Raw genomic sequence first — 21934 nt, forward strand, 5'->3', positions numbered from 1 at the left:
AAAATGGCCACTATACCGTGTATTGAACAGGACAACATATCATACCAAAACACATTTTTTTATAGTATAGAGAAAACAAACAATGTCATAGCAACATCGGTTAACTGTTCGATTGGAATTCAAAACGTGGGTGTATAAAAGAAGAAAACATACAACATAATGGATAACAAGATGATGATATCTATAAAATTGTATGTTTTTTTGTGGTACCGGTTAAGTATATGTGCCGTTTTCGCTGGATGAACTTTTAGTAGTAACCTGCGAAAGTCCACTCAAACTGTAATGACACGACTGGATTGTATGAAGCAAAAAAATGCCATATACTAGAATTTTGTTTCACAAATAATAAAGATTTTGTTTCTTTTTTATCAATAACAATGGCACCCATTAAAACGCAATACATTAGGGCATATCTGAAATATGACCGTGCATTGTTCGTGTCCGTTTACAGACAGGTGCGCGTTTTTGCACAAACCATGTAAACATGGCCCGGTATGTTTGTGAGAGTGATGGAACGTGATTTTGAGCTAAGGTGGTAAAGCTAGGTCAATAAAACATATGAACGGAAAAAAAGAAGTGCTCAAGGAACAATTATGTACAATGAGGTATAGACTGATATAATACGCGTGATCTTAGCCCAGGAATGTGCTTCTTCAGTTCTTGTCCGAAAGTATACGCATACATGACAGTGGTTTCGGCGGTTAGATACTGCAATGACGTATAATTTAAGTCTTTGGATACCTTAGCCTCGTGTTGGGGTTTTTCGTACACTCAAGATACATTCGTAGTTTTCTCGCCAATCAACTGCGCAACATATCACTCACCTATAACGTTATCTTAAAAATTACAATGTCTATGTGTGACGTCACACCCCTCGCTATAACGTATAAGGCTATATGGCATCGGCATCGCCAGGTTGTGATGGGTTATACAAAATATGACAACTACGTTAAAGCGGAGACAGTGACACTGCAGCAGCTGGCTGCTGACAACTTTCAGTGTGTGTTAGTTTTTGCAAGTTTTATGTCCTGTAGCTGTCAACATATTCGTGCAAGACATACGTTGTTACATCGTGACATGGATCTTTTGCCAAAGCACTATGTTGGTTTTTAAAAACATTACATAACTGTTGAATTTGATTCTAGATGATATTTGAAACATTTTCTTTAATATTTACTAAATCTCCATATCAATTTAATTCAAATTCGATTTGGAACAAATACTAAAGGCATAACAGTTGTGACTTCACACAAAGACATATCTATACACGTCTTTGCTTCACAGTAGTAAGTCTGTCTGATTAAATGAGAAATGTAAGTTCCTGGACTTCATTAAAACTATAAGAATGTAGCCTTGCTTTATTCTGACACAGTACATATATAATACCACAGGGTTTGATTAACATTTTTACAGGTAGCCAATAGATACAGCGCTTCTTAAAGAACACTGGTCCCAGGTAGATAGCAGACAACAACACATCAGCGTAAGTATTAAAATCTTCTTCATGTTTATATCACAAATATTCCACCAATGTCTGTCCTTTTCGTTGATTAATTAACAAAATATGATAAGTAACATTTCACATGATTTCGACCAACCAGTCGATTTGAAAGTTAATGGTGCTGATTAATCGTAAGTGGAATATTTGTCCAGTGGACCAGAATACTGTAAATCTTGAAATGTGTCCTTAATTGGAGGGCGAATTGGGGAAAAAAAGGTTTATTGTGTTAATATTTGGAATTATAATTTGTTTTCTTTCTTTCATTCAGAAATATTTTAACACTACATACACTGCAATAATACAAAACTTAGCATTTAAACCTCTTCCTCTGTGTTGTCCCATTATTAGTGAAGTACAAATAATCTCTACATAGCCTTATCATAATTTACATATAATCTCTACATAGCCTTATCATTATTTACAAATAATCCTTACATAGCTGGGGGGCACGGGTGGCCCAGTCGTCTCAGGCGCCGCGATTCACTGTGCAGAGTTGCGTCCCTTGGGCACCCCAGAAACCTATAATTGTGGGTTTGAATCCTGGTTCGCCCCGATTATGTTTCTAGGTTTGTCAGCACCATACCCGTGCTCGTGGGTTTCACCGAAGTGGTAAACGTCATAGACCTGCATCACTTTGGGCTTTTCTCCCACATTAAGCTGACACGCCACGATATAACTGGAATACTGTTAAAAGCGGCGTTAAACCCAACTCACTCACTCACCTTACATAGCTGTGTCATTGGTTACAAATAAATTTACATGAACTGTATTACCAATCTGGGAATTGTTACTGACAGCATTGACAGTTGCCAAAGACTTTTGGCCAATATTGGCCTCTGATTGAGTCTAAATAAATTCCTGGGTACCTTCCAGATTAACCAGGACTTCTATTTGTTTCATATTTATTATTTGTTTCATCTCTTATTGTTTCAGGATGTTTCTGTCCCTCCAAGTTTCGCGTGCAGTTGTGAGTCAGCTGCAGGCAAGATGTTATTCAGCAGCTGCACCCATCATGACAATCAAAGAAGGTACTTCTACATCCAAAATACCACAATTGATTATGCCCTGCAGTAGGGCTGGGACGGGTAACTCGGGTACTCGGTTCAGGTGGGTACTGAGCAGGACCAGGGTACCCACAGGACTACCCGGACCCGTGGTTAGTCACATAATATATTTAGCGGCCATAAAAGTTTCGAGTCCCATGATGGGATTCGAACCACAGACCTTCTGATCCGAGGTCGGACGCCTTGTCCACATGACCAAAGAGGTTAACCCCGTCAGCAAGCTGACAAGGTAAGGATGTCATCTGTGGGATGACTCCACGCCCTGCTAGATATATGTTTAATGACTAAAGTTATCTAAAACTCTATGGTTACACAACTAATAACTAGAGTTTGCATTTCTGTTTGACTATGAACCCAATGTTAAATGTTATTAGTGCTGATTAACATGTTTGAGTAATAGGATGTCGTGTTTAAGAATTAACAGTTCGACATGCTATTGCGGGCTATGTGGGCCATCGTATCCCTTACCGGGACCCTTTCATTAAAACAGAACAGCCCCTAGTTTCACTATGGTTGCTATGGTAAAATCTTGATTGTCTCAACTAAACATGTTTAACTCTTGATTAACTTCAGTGATGACTATTTTTTCAGCTCGAAATATTCTCCTGAAGATGGTAGGAACATCAACAGATTATGGGTAAGCAAAACAATAATTTAGAACTTTAAGTGAGTGAGTGAGTTGTGTTAAACGCCGCTTTTAACAGAATTCCAGTTATATCACGGCGTGTCAGCTTCATGTGGGAGGACAGCCCAAAGTGATGCAGGTCTCAGACGTTTACCACTTCGGTGAAACCCGTGAGCATGGGTATGGTGCTGACAAACCTAGAAACATAACTTGGGCGAACCAGGATTCGAACCCACAATCCTAGGTTTCTGGCGTGCCCAAGGGACGCAACTCTGCACAGCGAATCGCGGCGCCTTAGACGACTGGGCCACCCGTGCCCCCTAGAACTTTAAGACAAATTGATTTACTGCCCTGAATTTGAACAGGTTGTAGCTTTATTGGTCCAGGGTATAGTATAGTAGTTACCATGCTTATACAACATCATATCAGATGGTCGTCCTTGGTGACTCTCTCGGTTACCTGTTCCCTGATGACCTCGTGACACTGCTCATGATATCAACCACTGGCTTGTCTGACACCGACTCAGATTATAGACAAGCTGCCATGAATAGCTGTTATATTCCTGTGGTGTAAAACAATCAAATGCTATTATTGTAGCCATTATTTTCTTGGTATTAATTCAAAGTTCTTCCTCACAGGCCAAATTCCATGCCCAAGGTGTCGCGAGTGCGGAAGTCCCAAGATGAGCTGGCGGACCGAGGGATGCAGGACAGCTACTGGGAGGCCATCATTCCCCTGGAGACGGACCTGGCTGTGCGGGAGCGCTACATCACCTTCCAGAAGGGGATCCGCTTCGGTCGGATAATGGAGGATCTCGATACTCTCGCAGGTTGTTTTCTAACCTTGGTGTTCAGTCTTCTGTCTGCTGTTTGTTGTTTGTTCGGGCGGATCATGGAGGATCTCGATACTCTTGCATGTTGTTCTCTAACCTAGGTGTTCAGTCTGCTGTGTGTTGTTTGTTCGGGCGGATCATGGAGGATCTCGATACTCTTGCATGTTGTTCTCTAACCTAGGTGTTCAGTCTGCTGTGTGTTGTTTGTTCGGGCGGATCATGGAGGATCTCGATACTCTTGCATGTTGTTCTCTAACCTATGTGTTCAGTCTGCTGTGTGTTGTTTGTTCGGGCGGATCATGGAGGATCTCGATACTCTTGCATGTTCTTCTCTAACCTAGGTGTTCAGTCTGCTGTGTGTTGTTTGTTCGGGCGGATCATGGAGGATCTCGATACTCTTGCATGTTGTTCTCTAACCTAGGTGTTCAGTCTGCTGTGTGTTGTTTGTTGTTTGTTCGGGCGGATCATGGAGGATCTCGATACTCTTGCATGTTGTTCTCTAACCTAGGTGTTCAGTCTGCTGTGTGTTGTTTGTTCGGGCGGATCATGGAGGATCTCGATACTCTTGCATGTTGTTCTCTAACCTAGGTGTTCAGTCTGCTGTGTGTTGTTTGTTCGGGCGGATCATGGAGGATCTCGATACTCTTGCATGTTGTTCTCTAACCTAGGTGTTCAGTCTGCTGTGTGTTGTTTGTTCGGGCGGATCATGGAGGATCTCGATACTCTTGCATGTTGTTCTCTAACCTAGGTGTTCAGTCTGCTGTGTGTTGTTTGTTCGGGCGGATCATGGAGGATCTCGATACTCTTGCATGTTGTTCTCTAACCTAGGTGTTCAGTCTGCTGTGTGTTGTTTGTTGTTTGTTCGGGCGGATCATGGAGGATCTCGATACTCTTGCATGTTGTTCTCTAACCTAGGTGTTCAGTCTGCTGTGTGTTGTTTGTTCGGGCGGATCATGGAGGATCTCGATACTCTTGCATGTTGTTCTCTAACCTAGGTGTTCAGTCTGCTGTGTGTTGTTTGTTCAGGCGGATCATGGAGGATCTCAATACTCTTGCATGTTGTTCTCTAACCTAGGTGTTCAGTCTGCTGTGTGTTGTTTGTTCAGGCGGATCATGGAGGATCTCGATACTCTTGCATGTTGTTCTCTAACTTAGGTGTTCAGTCTGCTGTGTGTTGTTTGTTCAGGCGGATCATGGAGGATCTCGATACTCTTGCATGTTGTTCTCTAACCTAGGTGTTCAGTCTGCTGTGTGTTGTTTGTTCGGGCGGATAATGGAGGATCTGGATACACTTGAACGTTGTTCTCTAACCTAGGTGTTCAGTCTGCTGTGTGTTGTTTGTTCAGGCGGATCATGGAGGATCTCGATACTCTTGCATGTTGTTCTCTAACCTAGGTGTTCAGTCTGCTGTGTGTTGTTTGTTCGGGCGGATCTTGGAGGATCTCGATACTCTTGCATGTTGTTCTCTAACCTAGGTGTTCAGTCTGCTGTGTGTTGTTTGTTGTTTGTTCAGGCGGATCATGGAGGATCTCGATACTCTTGCATGTTGTTCTCTAACCTAGGTGTTCAGTCTGCTGTGTGTTGTTTGTTGTTTGTTCGGGCGGATCATGGAGGATCTCGATACTCTTGCATGTTGTTCTCTAACCTAGGTGTTCAGTCTGCTGTGTGTTGTTTGTTCGGGCGGATCTTGGAGGATCTCGATACTCTTGCATGTTGTTCTCTAACCTAGGTGTTCAGTCTGCTGTGTGTTGTTTGTTCAGGCGGATCTTGGAGGATCTCGATACTCTTGCACGTTGTTCTCTAACCTAGGTGTTCAGTCTGCTGTGTGTTGTTTGTTCGGGCGGATCATGGAGGATCTCGATACTCTTGCATGTTGTTCTCTAACCTAGGTGTTCAGTCTGCTGTGTGTTGTTTGTTCGGGCGGATCTTGGAGGATCTCAATACTCTTGCATGTTGTTCTCTAACCTAGGTGTTCAGTCTGCTGTGTGTTGTTTGTTCGGGCGGATCATGGAGGATCTCGATACTCTTGCATGTTGTTCTCTAACCTAGGTGTTCAGTCTGCTGTGTGTTGTTTGTTCGGGCGGATCATGGAGGATCTCGATACTCTTGCATGTTGTTCTCTAACCTAGGTGTTCAGTCTGCTGTGTGTTGTTTGTTCGGGCGGATCATGGAGGATCTCGATACGCTTGCACGTTGTTCTCTAACCTAGATGTTCAGTCTGCTGTTTGTTGTTTGTTCGGGCGGATCATGGAGGATCTCGATACTCTTGCATGTTGTTCTCTAACCTAGGTGTTCAGTCTGCTGTGTGTTGTTTGTTCGGGCGGATCATGGAGGATCTCGATACTCTTGCATGTTGTTCTCTAACCTAGGTGTTCAGTCTGCTGTGTGTTGTTTGTTCGGGCGGATCATGGAGGATCTCGATACTCTTGCAGGTTGTTCTCTAACCTAGGTGTTCAGTCTGCTGTGTGTTGTTTGTTCGGGCAGATCATGGAGGATCTCGATACTCTTGCACGTTGTTCTCTAACCTAGGTGTTCAGTCTGCTGTGTGTTGTTTGTTCAGGCGGATCTTGGAGGATCTCGATACTCTTGCATGTTGTTCTCTAACCTAGGTGTTCAGTCTGCTGTGTGTTGTTTGTTCGGGCGGATCATGGAGGATCTCAATACTCTTGCATGTTGTTCTCTAACCTAGGTGTTCAGTCTGCTGTGTGTTGTTTGTTCGGGCGGATCATGGAGGATCTCGATACTCTTGCATGTTGTTCTCTAACCTAGGTGTTCAGTCTGCTGTGTGTTGTTTGTTGTTTGTTCGGGCGGATCATGGAGGATCTCGATACTCTTGCATGTTGTTCTCTAACCTAGGTGTTCAGTCTGCTGTGTGTTGTTTGTTCAGGCGGATCATGGAGGATCTCGATACTCTTGCATGTTGTTCTCTAACCTAGGTGTTCAGTCTGCTGTGTGTTGTTTGTTCAGGCGGATCATGGAGGATCTCGATACTCTTGCATGTTGTTCTCTAACCTAGGTGTTCAGTCTTCTGTCTGCTGTTTGTTGTTTGTTCGGGCGGATCATGGAGGATCTCGATACTCTTGCATGTTGTTCTCTAACCTAGGTGTTCAGTCTGCTGTGTGTTGTTTGTTCGGGCGGATCATGGAGGATCTCGATACTCTTGCATGTTGTTCTCTAACCTAGGTGTTCAGTCTTCTGTCTGCTGTTTGTTGTTTGTTCGGGCGGATCATGGAGGATCTCGATACTCTTGCATGTTGTTCTCTAACCTAGGTGTTCAGTCTGCTGTGTGTTGTTTGTTCGGGCGGATCATGGAGGATCTCGATACTCTTGCATGTTGTTCTCTAACCTAGGTGTTCAGTCTTCTGTCTGCTGTTTGTTGTTTGTTCGGGCGGATCATGGAGGATCTCGATACTCTTGCATGTTGTTCTCTAACCTAGGTGTTCAGTCTGCTGTGTGTTGTTTGTTCGGGCGGATCATGGAGGATCTCGATACTCTTGCACGTTGTTCTCTAACCTAGGTGTTCAGTCTGCTGTGTGTTGTTTGTTCGGGCGGATCATGGAGGATCTCAATACTCTTGCATGTTGTTCTCTAACCTAGGTGTTCAGTCTGCTGTGTGTTGTTTGTTGTTTGTTCAGGCGGATCATGGAGGATCTCGATACTCTTGCACGTTGTTCTCTAACCTAGGTGTTCAGGCTGCTGTGTGTTGTTTGTTCGGGCGGATCATGGAGGATCTCGATACTCTTGCATGTTGTTCTCTAACCTAGGTGTTCAGTCTGCTGTGTGTTGTTTGTTCGGGCGGATCATGGAGGATCTCGATACTCTTGCATGTTGTTCTCTAACCTAGGTGTTCAGTCTTCTGTCTGCTGTTTGTTGTTTGTTCGGGCGGATCATGGAGGATCTCGATACTCTTGCATGTTGTTCTCTAACCTAGGTGTTCAGTCTGCTGTGTGTTGTTTGTTGTTTGTTCAGGCGGATCATGGAGGATCTCGATACGCTTGCATGTTGTTCTCTAACCTAGGTGTTCAGTCTGCTGTGTGTTGTTTGTTCGGGCGGATCATGGAGGATCTCGATACGCTTGCACGTTGTTCTCTAACCTAGGTGTTCAGTCTGCTGTGTGTTGTTTGTTCGGGCGGATCATGGAGGATCTCGATACGCTTGCATGTTGTTCTCTAACCTAGGTGTTCAGTCTGCTGTGTGTTGTTTGTTCGGGCGGATCATGGAGGATCTCGATACTCTTGCATGTTGTTCTCTAACCTAGGTGTTCAGGCTGCTGTGTGTTGTTTGTTCGGGCGGATCATGGAGGATCTCGATACTCTTGCATGTTGTTCTCTAACCTAGGTGTTCAGTCTGCTGTGTGTTGTTTGTTCGGGCGGATCTTGGAGGATCTCGATACTCTTGCATGTTGTTCTCTAACCTAGGTGTTCAGTCTGCTGTGTGTTGTTTGTTCGGGTGGATCATGGAGGATCTCGATACTCTTGCATGTTGTTCTCTAACCTAGGTGTTCAGTCTGCTGTGTGTTGTTTGTTCGGGCGGATCATGGAGGATCTCGATACTCTTGCATGTTGTTCTCTAACCTAGGTGTTCAGTCTGCTGTGTGTTGTTTGTTCGGGTGGATCATGGAGGATCTCGATACTCTTGCATGTTGTTCTCTAACCTAGGTGTTCAGTCTGCTGTGTGTTGTTTGTTGTTTGTTCAGGCGGATCATGGAGGATCTCGATACTCTTGCATGTTGTTCTCTAACCTAGGTGTTCAGTCTGCTGTGTGTTGTTTGTTCGGGTGGATCATGGAGGATCTCGATACTCTTGCACGTTCTTCTCTAACCTAGGTGTTCAGTCTGCTGTGTGTTGTTTGTTGTTTGTTCAGGCGGATCATGGAGGATCTCGATACTCTTGCATGTTGTTCTCTAACCTAGGTGTTCAGTCTTCTGTCTGCTGTTTGTTGTTTGTTCAGGCGGATCATGGAGGATCTCGATACGCTTGCACGTTCTTCTCTAACCTAGGTGTTCAGTCTGCTGTGTGTTGTTTGTTGTTTGTTCAGGCGGATCATGGAGGATCTCGATACTCTTGCATGTTGTTCTCTAACCTAGGTGTTCAGTCTGCTGTGTGTTGTTTGTTGTTTGTTCAGGCGGATCATGGAGGATCTCGATACTCTTGCATGTTGTTCTCTAACCTAGGTGTTCAGTCTGCTGTGTGTTGTTTATTGTTTGTTCAGGCGGATCATGGAGGATCTCGATACTCTTGCATGTTGTTCTCTAACCTAGGTGTTCAGTCTTCTGTCTGCTGTTTGTTGTTTGTTCAGGCGGATCATGGAGGATCTCGATACGCTTGCACGTTGTTCTCTAACCTAGGTGTTCAGTCTGCTGTGTGTTGTTTGTTGTTTGTTCAGGCGGATCATGGAGGATCTCGATACTCTTGCATGTTGTTCTCTAACCTAGGTGTTCAGTCTGCTGTGTGTTGTTTGTTGTTTCTTCAGGCGGATCATGGAGGATCTCGATACTCTTGCATGTTGTTCTCTAACCTAGGTGTTCAGTCTGCTGTGTGTTGTTTGTTGTTTGTTCAGGCGGATCATGGAGGATCTCGATACGCTTGCACGTTCTTCTCTAACCTAGGTGTTCAGTCTGCTGTGTGTTGTTTGTTCGGGCGGATCATGGAGGATCTTGATACGCTTGAACGTTGTTCTCTAACCTAGGTGTTCAGTCTGCTGTGTGTTGTTTGTTGTTTGTTCAGGCGGATCATGGAGGATCTCGATACTCTTGCATGTTGTTCTCTAACCTAGGTGTTCAGTCTGCTGTGTGTTGTTTGTTCGGGTGGATCATGGAGGATCTCGATACTCTTGCATGTTGTTCTCTAACCTAGGTGTTCAGTCTGCTGTGTGTTGTTTGTTCAGGCGGATCATGGAGGATCTCAATACTCTTGCATGTTGTTCTCTAACCTAGGTGTTCAGTCTGCTGTGTGTTGTTTGTTCGGGTGGATCATGGAGGATCTCGATACTCTTGCATGTTGTTCTCTAACCTAGGTGTTCAGTCTGCTGTGTGTTGTTTGTTGTTTGTTCGGGCGGATCATGGAGGATCTCGATACTCTTGCATGTTGTTCTCTAACCTAGGTGTTCAGTCTGCTGTGTGTTGTTTGTTCGGGCGGATCATGGAGGATCTCAATACTCTTGCACGTTGTTCTCTAACCTAGGTGTTCAGTCTGCTGTGTGTTGTTTGTTCGGGTGGATCATGGAGGATCTCGATACTCTTGCATGTTGTTCTCTAACCTAGGTGTTCAGTCTGCTGTGTGTTGTTTGTTGTTTGTTCGGGCGGATCATGGAGGATCTCGATACTCTTGCATGTTGTTCTCTAACCTAGGTGTTCAGTCTGCTGTGTGTTGTTTGTTCAGGCGGATCATGGAGGATCTCAATACTCTTGCACGTTGTTCTCTAACCTAGGTGTTCAGTCTGCTGTGTGTTGTTTGTTCAGGCGGATCATGGAGGATCTCGATACGCTTGCACGTTCTTCTCTAACCTAGGTGTTCAGTCTGCTGTGTGTTGTTTGTTCGGGTGGATCATGGAGGATCTCGATACTCTTGCATGTTGTTCTCTAACCTAGGTGTTCAGTCTGCTGTGTGTTGTTTGTTGTTTGTTCGGGCGGATCATGGAGGATCTCGATACTCTTGCATGTTGTTCTCTAACCTAGGTGTTCAGTCTGCTGTGTGTTGTTTGTTCGGGTGGATCATGGAGGATCTAGATACTCTTGCACGTTCTTCTCTAACCTAGGTGTTCAGTCTGCTGTGTGTTGTTTGTTCGGGCGGATCATGGAGGATCTCGATACGCTTGAACGTTGTTCTCTAACCTAGATGTTTAGTCTGCTGTTTGTTGTTTTAGGATGCAGTCATGGATACTCAAGCTCTGTCCTGGAATTCTATAAACAATTACTGCAAACTTTACACTTGGTAGACAAACCAATCATTGATATTACATGCAACTTTTGGTGAATATATATCATTTATTGGTAGAGCTGTGTCTTGTCCTGCAATGCAATATATTGTATATTGCCATTGCAATTTGAATGAATTGCTTTATTTTCGAAGTTTGTCTGTGATTGATATTTGTAATAAGGTCTGAGGCCATTTTGTTAAAAAACATTGATGTTTGATACGCATGTAGTTAGCTGTGGAACTCAACACATACATATTTGACTGTACTTTTCCTATGCTTTTGAGATATAATCATATTTATATAAACTTCTGAAATTGCCTGACTGCGGAAGCTGAGCTTTGGCATGTATTTTTCTTTTATGATGGGAAGGCGGTTGGGTAGCCTAGTGGCTAAAGCGTTCGCTCGTCACGCCGAAGACCCGGGTTCGATTCACGACATGGGTACAATGTGTGAAGCCCATTTCTGGTGTCCCTTGCCGTGATATTGCTGGAATATTGGTAAAAGTGGCGTAAAACCATACTCACTCACTCTTATGATGGCTTCCTTTGCATGGGGATTCTGGGTTAAAATAGGTCCCCAGCAACCGGTGTAAGTCATATTGTGTCTCTCTAAATTGGTCTTGTGATGTTAGTCACAGGGGTGATGATAGTGAGATATATCTCCTTTGAAAGTTTAGAAGGAACTTAACATAATGAAATCTGTTTGTGAACAAATGTGTTGTTTCACACTTGACCTTTGCCCAGTAAACTTCATGGAAATGTTTTGTTGTTTTCAGGGTGTATATGCTACACACACTACAGTGACCCTGACATTGACCCTGAGGAGACGTCCCCAGTAGGCATTGTCACAGCCCTCGTGGACAGGATAGGTGAGTCAGTACCATGTCACAGCCCTCGTAGACAGGATAGGTGAGTCAGTACCATGTCACAGCCCTCGTGGACAGGATAGGTGAGTCAGTACCATGTCACAGCCCTCGTAGACAGGATAGGTGAGTCAGTACCATGTCACAGCCCTCGTAGACAGGATAGGTGAGTCAGTACCATGTTACAGCCCTCTTAGACAGGATAGGTGAGTCAGTACCATGTTACAGCCCTCTTAGACAGGATAGGTGAGTCAGTACCATGTTACAGCCCTCTTAGACAGGATAGGTGAGTCAGTACCATGTCACAGCCCTAGTGGATAGTATAGGTGAGTCAGTACCATGTCACAGCCCTCGTGGACAGGATAGGTGAGTCAGTACCATGTCACAGCCCTCGTGGACAGGATAGGTGAGTCAGTACCATGTCACAGCCCTCGTAGACAGGATAGGTGAGTCAGTACCATGTTACAGCCCTCTTAGACAGGATAGGTGAGTCAGTACCATGTCACAGCCCTCGTGGACAGGATAGGTGAGTCAGTACCATGTCACAGCCCTCGTAGACAGGATAGATGAGTCAGCACCATGTTACAGCCCTCGTGGACAGGATAGGTGAGTCAGTACCATGTCACAGCCCTCTTAGACAGGATAGGTGAGTCAGTACCATGTCACAGCCCTAGTGGATAGTATAGGTGAGTCAGTACCATGTCACAGCCCTCGTGGACAGGATATGTGAGTCAATACCATGTCGCAGTCCTCGTGGACAGGATAGGTGAGTCAGTACCATGTCACAGCCCTCGTAGACAGGATAGGTGAGTCAGTACCATGTCATAGCCCTCGTAGACAGGATAGGTGAGTCAGTACCATGTCACAGACCTCGTGGACAGGATAGGTGAGTCAGTACCATGTCACAGCCCTCGTAGACAGGACAGGTGAGTCAGTACCATGTCACAGCCCATGTCTACAGGATAGGTGCGCAGTACCATGTCACAGCGCTCGTGGACAGGATAGGTGAGTCAGTACCATGTCACAGCCCTCGTGGACAGGATATGTGAGTCAATACCATGTCGCAGTCCTCGTGGACAGGATAGGTGAGTCAGTACCATGTCACAGCCCTCGTAGACAGGATAGGTGAGTCAGTACCATGTCATAGCCCTCGTAGACAGGATAGGTGAGTCAGTACCATGTCACAGACCTCGTGGACAGGATAGGTGAGTCAGTACCATGTCACAGCCCTCGTAGACAGGACAGGTGAGTCAGTACCATGTCACAGCCCATGTCTACAGGATAGGTGCGCAGTACCATGTCACAGCGCTCGTGGACAGGATAGGTGAGTCAGTGCCATGTCACAGCCCTCGTGGACAGGATATGTGAGTCAATACCATGTCGCAGTCCTCGTGGACAGGATAGGTGAGTCAGTACCATGTCACAGACCTCGTGTACAGGATAGGTGAGTCAGTACCATGTCGTAGCCCTCGTGGACAGGATAGGTGAGTCAGTACCATGTCACAGACCTCGTGTACAGGATAGGTGAGTCAGTACCATGTCACAGCCCTCGTGGACAGGATAGGTGAGTCAGTACCATGTCACAGACCTCGTGGACAGGAACGGTGAGTCAGTACCATGTAACAGACCTCGTGGACAGGATAGGTGAGTCAGTACCATGTCACAGCCCTCGTAGACAGGATAGGCGAGTCAATGCAGTTGCTTTATGAAATGGTGAGGTGATCAGATGGTTAAATTTGAGTGCCTCCAGACAAACACATACTGACATAGTCAGTAGTCAGACAGTCAGTTGACAGGGGATAGGAATTGAGATGCCACAACTATTTAAGACATAGCAACATCGGTCAGATGTAGAAAGAGTTGACCTCATAGAATTGTTTACTGAAATCTTCAGGGATGCTTCAAGTCAACGTGATGGTAGGTGTATTTAATTGTTTGTGTCCTGGTTTGAAGAGTGGATAGAGTTAGGTTTCTGATGATAAAATCAGTTTCTGGACATGTGGAAGTAAACAACAATAAAATTGTCAGAAAAAGACAAGATACAGTTATCGATATTCAGTGGTAGTGAGTGTGATTTGAAGAGTTGTCTTCCCTTTCTGCTAAATCTCCACAAATTCAGGACTTTATTTTTCACTTTTGAGTAGATTGTGATCCCTAGCTAGTCAGCAACTTTGTCAATATAGAAGTGGTAAATATTTGTGAAATGCTTCCTACAAGGTATTACATTGATAAGACAGACAAATACAGATGTAAAACCCATATCTCTCACTCACCTGTTTGTGTTTTTAGTGATAGCTATGAGTGAGTGAGTGTGTTTGGTTTAACCCCACTTTTAACAGTATTCCAGTTATATCATGGCGTGTCAGCTTAATGTGGGAGGAAAGCCCGAAGTGATGCAGGTCTCAGACGTTTACCACTTCGGTGAAACCCACGAGCACGGGTATGGTGCTGACAAACCTAGAAACATAATTGAGGCAAACCGGGATTCGAACCCACAATCCTAGGTTTCTGGTGTGCCCAAGGGAGGCAACTCTGCACAGTGAATCGCATGGCCTTAGACGACTGGGCCACCCATGCCCCCTGAAAGCTATAAACATGAGTATGGTCCTGAGAAACAAAAAGACACATAAGATCATAGGATTCTGACGTTGCTAACTGTAGCCATACTATATGATAAATCAAGTGCAGCACCTTAGACGATTGAGTTGTACAAGCCCCCCCCTCATTTGTGATATAGATTAACTCCATTGTGTTCATGTTGCAGAGCTACACAACTATGTTGTGTCCCCCTATCATGACATCAAGATGACAGGTCACATGGCATGGGTTGGAACGTCGTCTATGGAGGTCACGATGAACCTGGAGCAGGTCGGTACACCGTGTTGGTGTTGTTGTTTGGTGTAGGAGGTCAGTACACCATGTTGGTGTTGCTGTCTGGTGTAGCAGGTTGGTACACCATGTTGGTGTTGTTGTCTGGTGAAGCCGGTCGGTACACCATGTTGGTGTTGTTGTCTGGTGTAGGAGGTCGGTACACCATGTTGGTGTTGTTGTCTGGTGTATGAGGTCAGTACACCATGTTGGTGTTGTTGTCTGGTGTAGCAGGTCGGAACACCATGTTGGTGTTGTTGTCTGGTGTAGCAGGTCAGTACACCATGTTGGTGTTGTCTGGTGTAGGAGGTCAGTACACCATGTTGGTGTTGGTATCTGGTGTAGGAGGTCGGTACACCATGTTGGTGTTGTTGTCTGGTGTAGGAGGTCGGTACACCATGTTGGTGTTATTGTCTGGTGTAGGAGGTCGGTACACCATGTTGGTGTTGTTGTCTGGTGTAGGAGGTCAGTACACCATGTTGGTGTTGTTGTCTGGTGTAGCATGTCGGTACACTATGTTGGTGTTGTTGTCTGGTGTAGGAGGTCAGTACACCATGTTGGTGTTATTGTCTGGTGTAGGAGGTCGGTACACCATGTTGGTGTTGTTGTCTGGTGTAGGAGGTCAGTACACTATGTTGGTGTTGGTATCTGGTGTAGGAGGTCGGTACACCATGTTGGTGTTGTTGTCTGGTGTAGGAGGTCGGTACACCATGTTGGTGTTATTGTCTGGTGTAGGAGGTCGGTACACCATGTTGGTGTTGTTGTCTGGTGTAGGAGGTCAGTACACCATGTTGGTGTTGGTATCTGGTGTAGGAGGTCGGTACACCATGTTGGTGTTGTTGTCTGGTGTAGGAGGTCGGTACACCATGTTGGTGTTATTGTCTGGTGTAGGAGGTCAGTACACCATGTTGGTGTTGTTGTCTGGTGTAGCATGTCGGTACACTATGTTGGTGTTGTTGTCTGGTGTAGGAGGTCAGTACACTATGTTGGTGTTGGTATCTGGTGTAGGAGGTCGGTACACCATGTTGGTGTTGTTGTCTGGTGTAGGAGGTCGGTACACCATGTTGGTGTTATTGTCTGGTGTAGGAGGTCGGTACACCATGTTGGTGTTGTTGTCTGGTGTAGCATGTCGGTACACTATGTTGGTGTTGTTGTCTGGTGTAGGAGGTCGGTACACCATGTTGGTGTTATTGTCTGGTGTAGGAGGTCGGTACACCATGTTGGTGTTATTGTCTGGTGTAGCATGTCGGTACACTATGTTGGTGTTGTTGTCTGGTGTAGGAGGTCGGTACACCATGTTGGTGTTATTTTCTGGTGTAGGAGGTCAGTACACCATGTTGGTGTTGTTGTCTGGTGTAGGAGGTCGGTACACCATGTTGGTGTTGTTGTCTGGTGTAGCAGGTCAGTACACCATGTTGGTGTTGTTGTCTGGTGAAGCCGGTCGATACACCATGTTGGTGTTGTTGTCTGGTGTAGGAGGTCAGTACACCATGTTGGTGTTGTTGTCTGGTGAAGCCGGTCGATACACCATGTTGGTGTTATTGTCTGGTGTAGGAGGTCAGTACACCATGTTGGTGTTATTGTCTGGTGTAGGAGGTCGGTACACCATGTTGGTGTTATTGTCTGGTGTAGGAGGTCGGTACACCATGTTGGTGTTGTTGTCTGGTGTAGGAGGTCAGTACACTATGTTGGTGTTGGTATCTGGTGTAGGAGGTCGGTACACCATGTTGGTGTTGTTGTCTGGTGTAGGAGGTCGGTACACCATGTTGGTGTTATTGTCTGGTGTAGGAGGTCGGTACACCATGTTGGTGTTGTTGTCTGGTGTAGCATGTCGGTACACTATGTTGGTGTTGTTGTCTGGTGTAGGAGGTCGGTACACCATGTTGGTGTTATTGTCTGGTGTAGGAGGTCGGTACACCATGTTGGTGTTATTGTCTGGTGTAGCATGTCGGTACACTATGTTGGTGTTGTTGTCTGGTGTAGGAGGTCGGTACACCATGTTGGTGTTATTGTCTGGTGTAGGAGGTCAGTACACCATGTTGGTGTTGTTGTCTGGTGTAGGAGGTCGGTACACCATGTTGGTGTTGTTGTCTGGTGTAGCAGGTCAGTACACCATGTTGGTGTTGTTGTCTGGTGAAGCCGGTCGATACACCATGTTGGTGTTGTTGTCTGGTGTAGGAGGTCAGTACACCATGTTGGTGTTGTTGTCTGGTGAAGCCGGTCGATACACCATGTTGGTGTTATTGTCTGGTGTAGGAGGTCAGTACACCATGTTGGTGTTATTGTCTGGTGTAGGAGGTCGGTACACCATGTTGGTGTTATTGTCTGGTGTAGGAGGTCAGTACACCATGTTGGTGTTGTTGTCTGGTGTAGGAGGTCAGTACACCATGTTGGTGTTGTTGTCTGGTGTAGGAGGTCAGTACACCATGTTGGTGTTGTTGTCTGGTGTATGAGGTCAGTACACCATGTTGGTGTTGTTGTCTGGTGTAGCAGGTCGGAACACCATGTTGGTGTCATTGTCTGGTGTAGGAGGTCGGAACACCATGTTGGTGTTGTTGTCTGGTGTAGCAGGTCAGTACACCATGTTGGTGTTATTGTCTGGTGTAGGAGGTCGGTACACCATGTTTGTGTTATTGTCTGGTGTAGGAGGTCAGTACACCATGTTGGTGTTGTCTGGTGTAGGAGGTCAGTACACCATGTTGGTGTTGGTATCTGGTGTAGGAGGTCGGTACACCATGTTGGTGTTGTTGTCTGGTGTAGGAGGTCGGTACACCATGTTGGTGTTATTGTCTGGTGTAGGAGGTCAGTACACCATGTTGGTGTTATTGTCTGGTGTAGGAGGTCGGTACACCATGTTGGTGTTATTGTCTGGTGTAGGAGGTCAGTACACCATGTTGGTGTTGTTGTCTGGTGTAGGAGGTCGGTACACCATGTTGGTGTTATTGTCTGGTGTAGGAGGTCAGTACACCATGTTGGTGTTGTTGTTTGGTGTAGGAGGTCGGTACACCATGTTGGTGTTATTGTCTGGTGTAGGAGGTCGGTACACCATGTTGGTGTTATTGTCTGGTGTAGGAGGTCGGTACACCATGTTGGTGTTATTGTCTGGTGTAGGAGGTCAGTACGCCATGTTGGTGTTATTGTCTGGTGTAGGAGGTCGGTACACCATGTTGGTGTTGTTGTCTGGTGTAGGAGGTCGGTACACCATGTTGGTGTTGTTGTCTGGTGTAGGAGGTCGGTACACCATGTTGGTGTTATTGTCTGGTGTAGGAGGTCGGTACACCATGTTGGTGTTATTGTCTGGTGTAGGAGGTCGGTACACCATGATGGTGTTATTGTCTGGTGTAGGAGGTCGGTACACCATGTTGGTGTTATTGTCTGGTGTAGGAGGTCAGTACACCATGTTGGTGTTATTGTCTGGTGTAGGAGGTCGGTACACCATGTTGGTGTTATTGTCTGGTGTAGGAGGTCGGTACACCATGTTGGTGTTATTGTCTGGTGGAGCATGTCGGTACACCATGTTGGTGTTATTGTCTGGTGTAGGAGGTCGGTACACCATGTTGGTGTTATTGTCTGGTGGAGCATGTCGGTACACCATGATGGAGTAGGTGTCTGGTGGAGCATGTCGGTACACCATGATGGAGTAGGTGTCTGGTGGAGCATGTCGGTACACCAATGTTGGTGTTATTGTCTGGTGTAGGAGGTCAGTACACCATGTTGGTGTTGTTGTCTGGTGTAGGAGGTCGGTACACCATGTTGGTGTTATTGTCTGGTGTAGGAGGTCAGTACACCATGTTGGTGTTATTGTCTGGTGTAGGAGGTCGGTACACCATGTTGGTGTTATTGTCTGGTGTAGGAGGTCGGTACACCATGTTGGTGTTATTGTCTGGTGTAGGAGGTCAGTACACCATGTTGGTGTTATTGTCTTGTGTAGGAGGTCAGTACACCATGTTGGTGTTATTGTCTGGTGTAGGAGGTCGGTACACCATGTTGGTGTTATTGTCTTGTGTAGGAGGTCGGTACACCATGTTGGTGTTATTGTCTGGTGTAGGAGGTCGGTACACCATGTTGGTGTTATTGTCTGGTGTAGGAGGTCGGTACACCATGTTGGTGTTATTGTCTGGTGTAGGAGGTCAGTACACCATGTTGGTGTTATTGTCTGGTGTAGAAGGTCGGTACACCATGTTGGTGTTATTGTCTGGTGTAGGAGGTCAGTACACCATGTTGGTGTTATTGTCTGGTGTAGGAGGTCAGTACAACAGGTTGGTGTTATTGTCTGGTGGAGCATGTCGGTACACCATGATGGAGTAGGTGTCTGGTGGAGCATGTCGGTACACCATGATGGAGTAGGTGTCTGGTGGAGCAGGTCGGTACACCAATGTTGGTGTTATTGTCTGGTGTAGGAGGTCAGTACACCATGTTGGTGTTATTGTCTGGTGTAGGAGGTCGGTACACCATGTTGGTGTTATTGTCTGGTGTAGGAGGTCAGTACACCATGTTGGTGTTATTGTCTGGTGTAGGAGGTCGGTACACCATGTTGGTGTTATTGTCTGGTGTAGGAGGTCAGTACACCATGTTGGTGTTATTGTCTGGTGGGGGCGGTCGGGTAGCCTAGTGGTTAAAGCGTTCGCTCGTCACGCCAAAGACCCGGGTTCGATTCCCAACATGGGTACAATGTGTGAAGCCCATTTCTGGTGTCCCCCGCCGTGATATTACTGGAATATTGCTAAAAGCGGAGTAAAACCACTCACTCACTCACTATTGTCTGGTGTAGGAGGTCAGTACAACAGGTTGGTGTTATTGTCTGGTGGAGCATGTCGGTACACCATGATGGAGTAGGTGTCTGGTGGAGCAGGTTGGTACACCAATGTTGGTGTTATTGCCTGGTGTAGCAGGTCGGCACATACATCTTGGTGGTACTATCTGGTGGAGCAGGTCGGTACACTAACGGCTGGCTACCAAACAAGTAGTGAAAACCATTTTCTGTTGTTCCCCAAAAGGGCAATAAATAGTCATTCATCATTACAGATAGTTACAGGTACAAACATGCTTCAAATTGGTACAGGGACTTTTCATATGAATTATTTATTGTCACTGGTAACACTGACAGCTTCATCCTGCCTGATGTTATTTCATTACAGGAAATACACAGCACGTGGAAGAAGATACTCAATGCAAGGTTCATCATGGTTGCAAGAGACCCAGTCACAAACAGGTAGGCCTTGGTACAAAGCTTAACAGGTACGTAATGTTAACAGTACCATGATTATGTCAAGGGGTATCAGTTAGACTGTGAGAGGTTAACCACGTTCAACTCTTTCTTTCTTTGTTTTGTTAGTTTGCTGTTTAAAGCCGCACTCAGCAATATTCCAGCTATAAGTCAGCGAGTCTTGCCACCCAATCCTAATTGTCGCTTTGGCGATACATTAGCATGGGTATGGTGCTGACCATCCCATAATCATTAACTGGGATTTGAACCCAGAATCAGCAGATACTAAAGGCACAACTATACCGACCAAGTTGTGGTACCTTAGGTAAGAGTCAAACCTAGACCACCTGAGCTTTGCATATTGTGATGCATCATGATAAGATAATGATGCAGGCTGCAGTTGTCATTCTGGATTTATAGGCCTACAGTCATTGTTCCTGCATGTGGGCTTTTACAAGATTCTAATGGATCATCACTCAAAAACACAATCCCAGTGAATACATTGTAGGGTTGTAAGGTTTCCAATTATGAATCAAATTGCATGACTTCTGTTCAGATGAATGACTGTGCACCACCACTTCTTGTTATAATGGACAGCCTCCGTGGTATAGTGGTAGAGCGTCCGCCCAGAGAGCGAAAGGTCCAGGGTTCGTTCCTGGGCCGTGGCATACCAAGAGACGTTAAAGGATGGTACTTGTTGTTACCCAGTCTGGTGCTTGGCATTAAGGAGCTGAAACTAAGACTTTTTATATTATTATTAGCTCGGAGTCAGTATAGTGTGTCTGAGTGGGGTATTCATATTAAACTGTGGCATGGTATCTCAGCTGGCTAGCACTATAAATCAGCATCAGTCCAGACTAGTACAAGCACCCACAGACTCACAAACTCGTGCATGCAAGTCGCTATATAAGTGCAATAATCTTGGACGCGACATTAAACCCCTTTTCACCTCACCTCTTGTTATATAATGTGCATCACAAAGTCTATACCTAGCCAGTGATGGATGTTCCAGGGCTGCTGTTGTCAACAGGCTTGTACCAAAGGGTGCGGAGGAGGAGGCTCTGTTCAGGAAAGGAGAAGGTGAGTGGGGGACTGCAGTGCTGGGTAGTGTTGGGGCTACAGTGGGGATTACAATGGTGTGGGCTACAGTGGGGGCTACAATGGTGGGGGCTACAATGGTAGGGGTTACAATGGTGGGGGCTACAATGGTGGGGGCTACAGTGGTGGGGGCTACAATGGTGGTGCCTGCAGTGGTGGGTACTGTGGGGGCTACAATGGTGGGGGCTACAATGGTGATGGCTACAATGGTGGGGGCAACAATGGTGGTGGCTACAGTGGTGGGTACAGTGGGGGCTTAAATGGTGGGTGCTACAATGGTGGGGGCTACAATGGTGGTGGCTACAATGGTGGGGGCTACAGTGGTGGGGGCTACAATGGTGGGGGCTACAATGGTGGTGGCTACAATGGTGGTGGCTACAATGGTGGGGGCTACAATGGTGGGGGCTACAATGGAGGGCTACAATGGTGGGGGCTACAATGGTGGTGGCTACAGTTGTGGGGGCTACAATGGTGGGGGCTACAGTTGTGGAGGCTACAATGGTAGGGGCCACAGTGGGGGCTACAATGGTGGTGGCTACAGTGGGGGCTACAATTGTAGGGGCTACAATGGTGGGGGCTACAATGGTGGGGGCTACAATGGTAGGGGTTACAATGGTGGGGGCTACAATGGTGGTGGCTACAATGGTGGGGGCTACAATGGTGGTGGCTACAGTGGGGGCTACAGTGGGGGCTACAATGGTGGGGGCTACAATGGTGGGGGCTACAGTGGTGGGGGCTACAATGGTGGGGGCTACAATGGTGGGTGCTACAATGGTGGGGGCTACAATGGTGGGGGCTACAGTGGTGGGTACTGTGGGGGCTACAGTGGGGGCTACAATGGTGGTGGCTACAGTGGTGGGTACTGTGGGGGCTACAATGGTGGTGGTTACAATGGTGGGGGCAACAATGGTGGCTCTGTGGGGTCTACAGTGGTGGCTACAATGGTGGGGGCTACAATGG

General features: G+C 46.2%; 1 protein-coding gene across 1 annotated transcript in view; it reads left to right on the top strand.

Moving 5' to 3' along the window:
• The first annotated feature begins 471 nt into the window (after window positions 1–471).
• Window positions 472–21934, top strand: part of LOC139447638 (acyl-coenzyme A thioesterase 9, mitochondrial-like) — a 33824-nt gene continuing 12361 nt past the window's right edge. Inside the window, exons 1-9 of the mRNA XM_071229049.1 lie at window positions 472–492; window positions 1414–1483; window positions 2435–2529; window positions 3157–3202; window positions 3829–4019; window positions 11716–11808; window positions 14567–14670; window positions 19809–19882; window positions 20889–20956. Coding sequence (XP_071085150.1) covers window positions 2436–2529; window positions 3157–3202; window positions 3829–4019; window positions 11716–11808; window positions 14567–14670; window positions 19809–19882; window positions 20889–20956 — 670 coding nt within the window. The 5' untranslated portion in view covers window positions 472–492; window positions 1414–1483; window position 2435. The remainder of the gene's footprint in view (window positions 493–1413; window positions 1484–2434; window positions 2530–3156; window positions 3203–3828; window positions 4020–11715; window positions 11809–14566; window positions 14671–19808; window positions 19883–20888; window positions 20957–21934) is intronic.

Source organism: Haliotis cracherodii, unplaced genomic scaffold (genome assembly GCF_022045235.1).
Source record: "Haliotis cracherodii isolate W230 unplaced genomic scaffold, xgHalCrac1.p SCAF_7, whole genome shotgun sequence".
Classification (NCBI taxonomy): Eukaryota; Metazoa; Mollusca; class Gastropoda; order Lepetellida; family Haliotidae; genus Haliotis; species Haliotis cracherodii.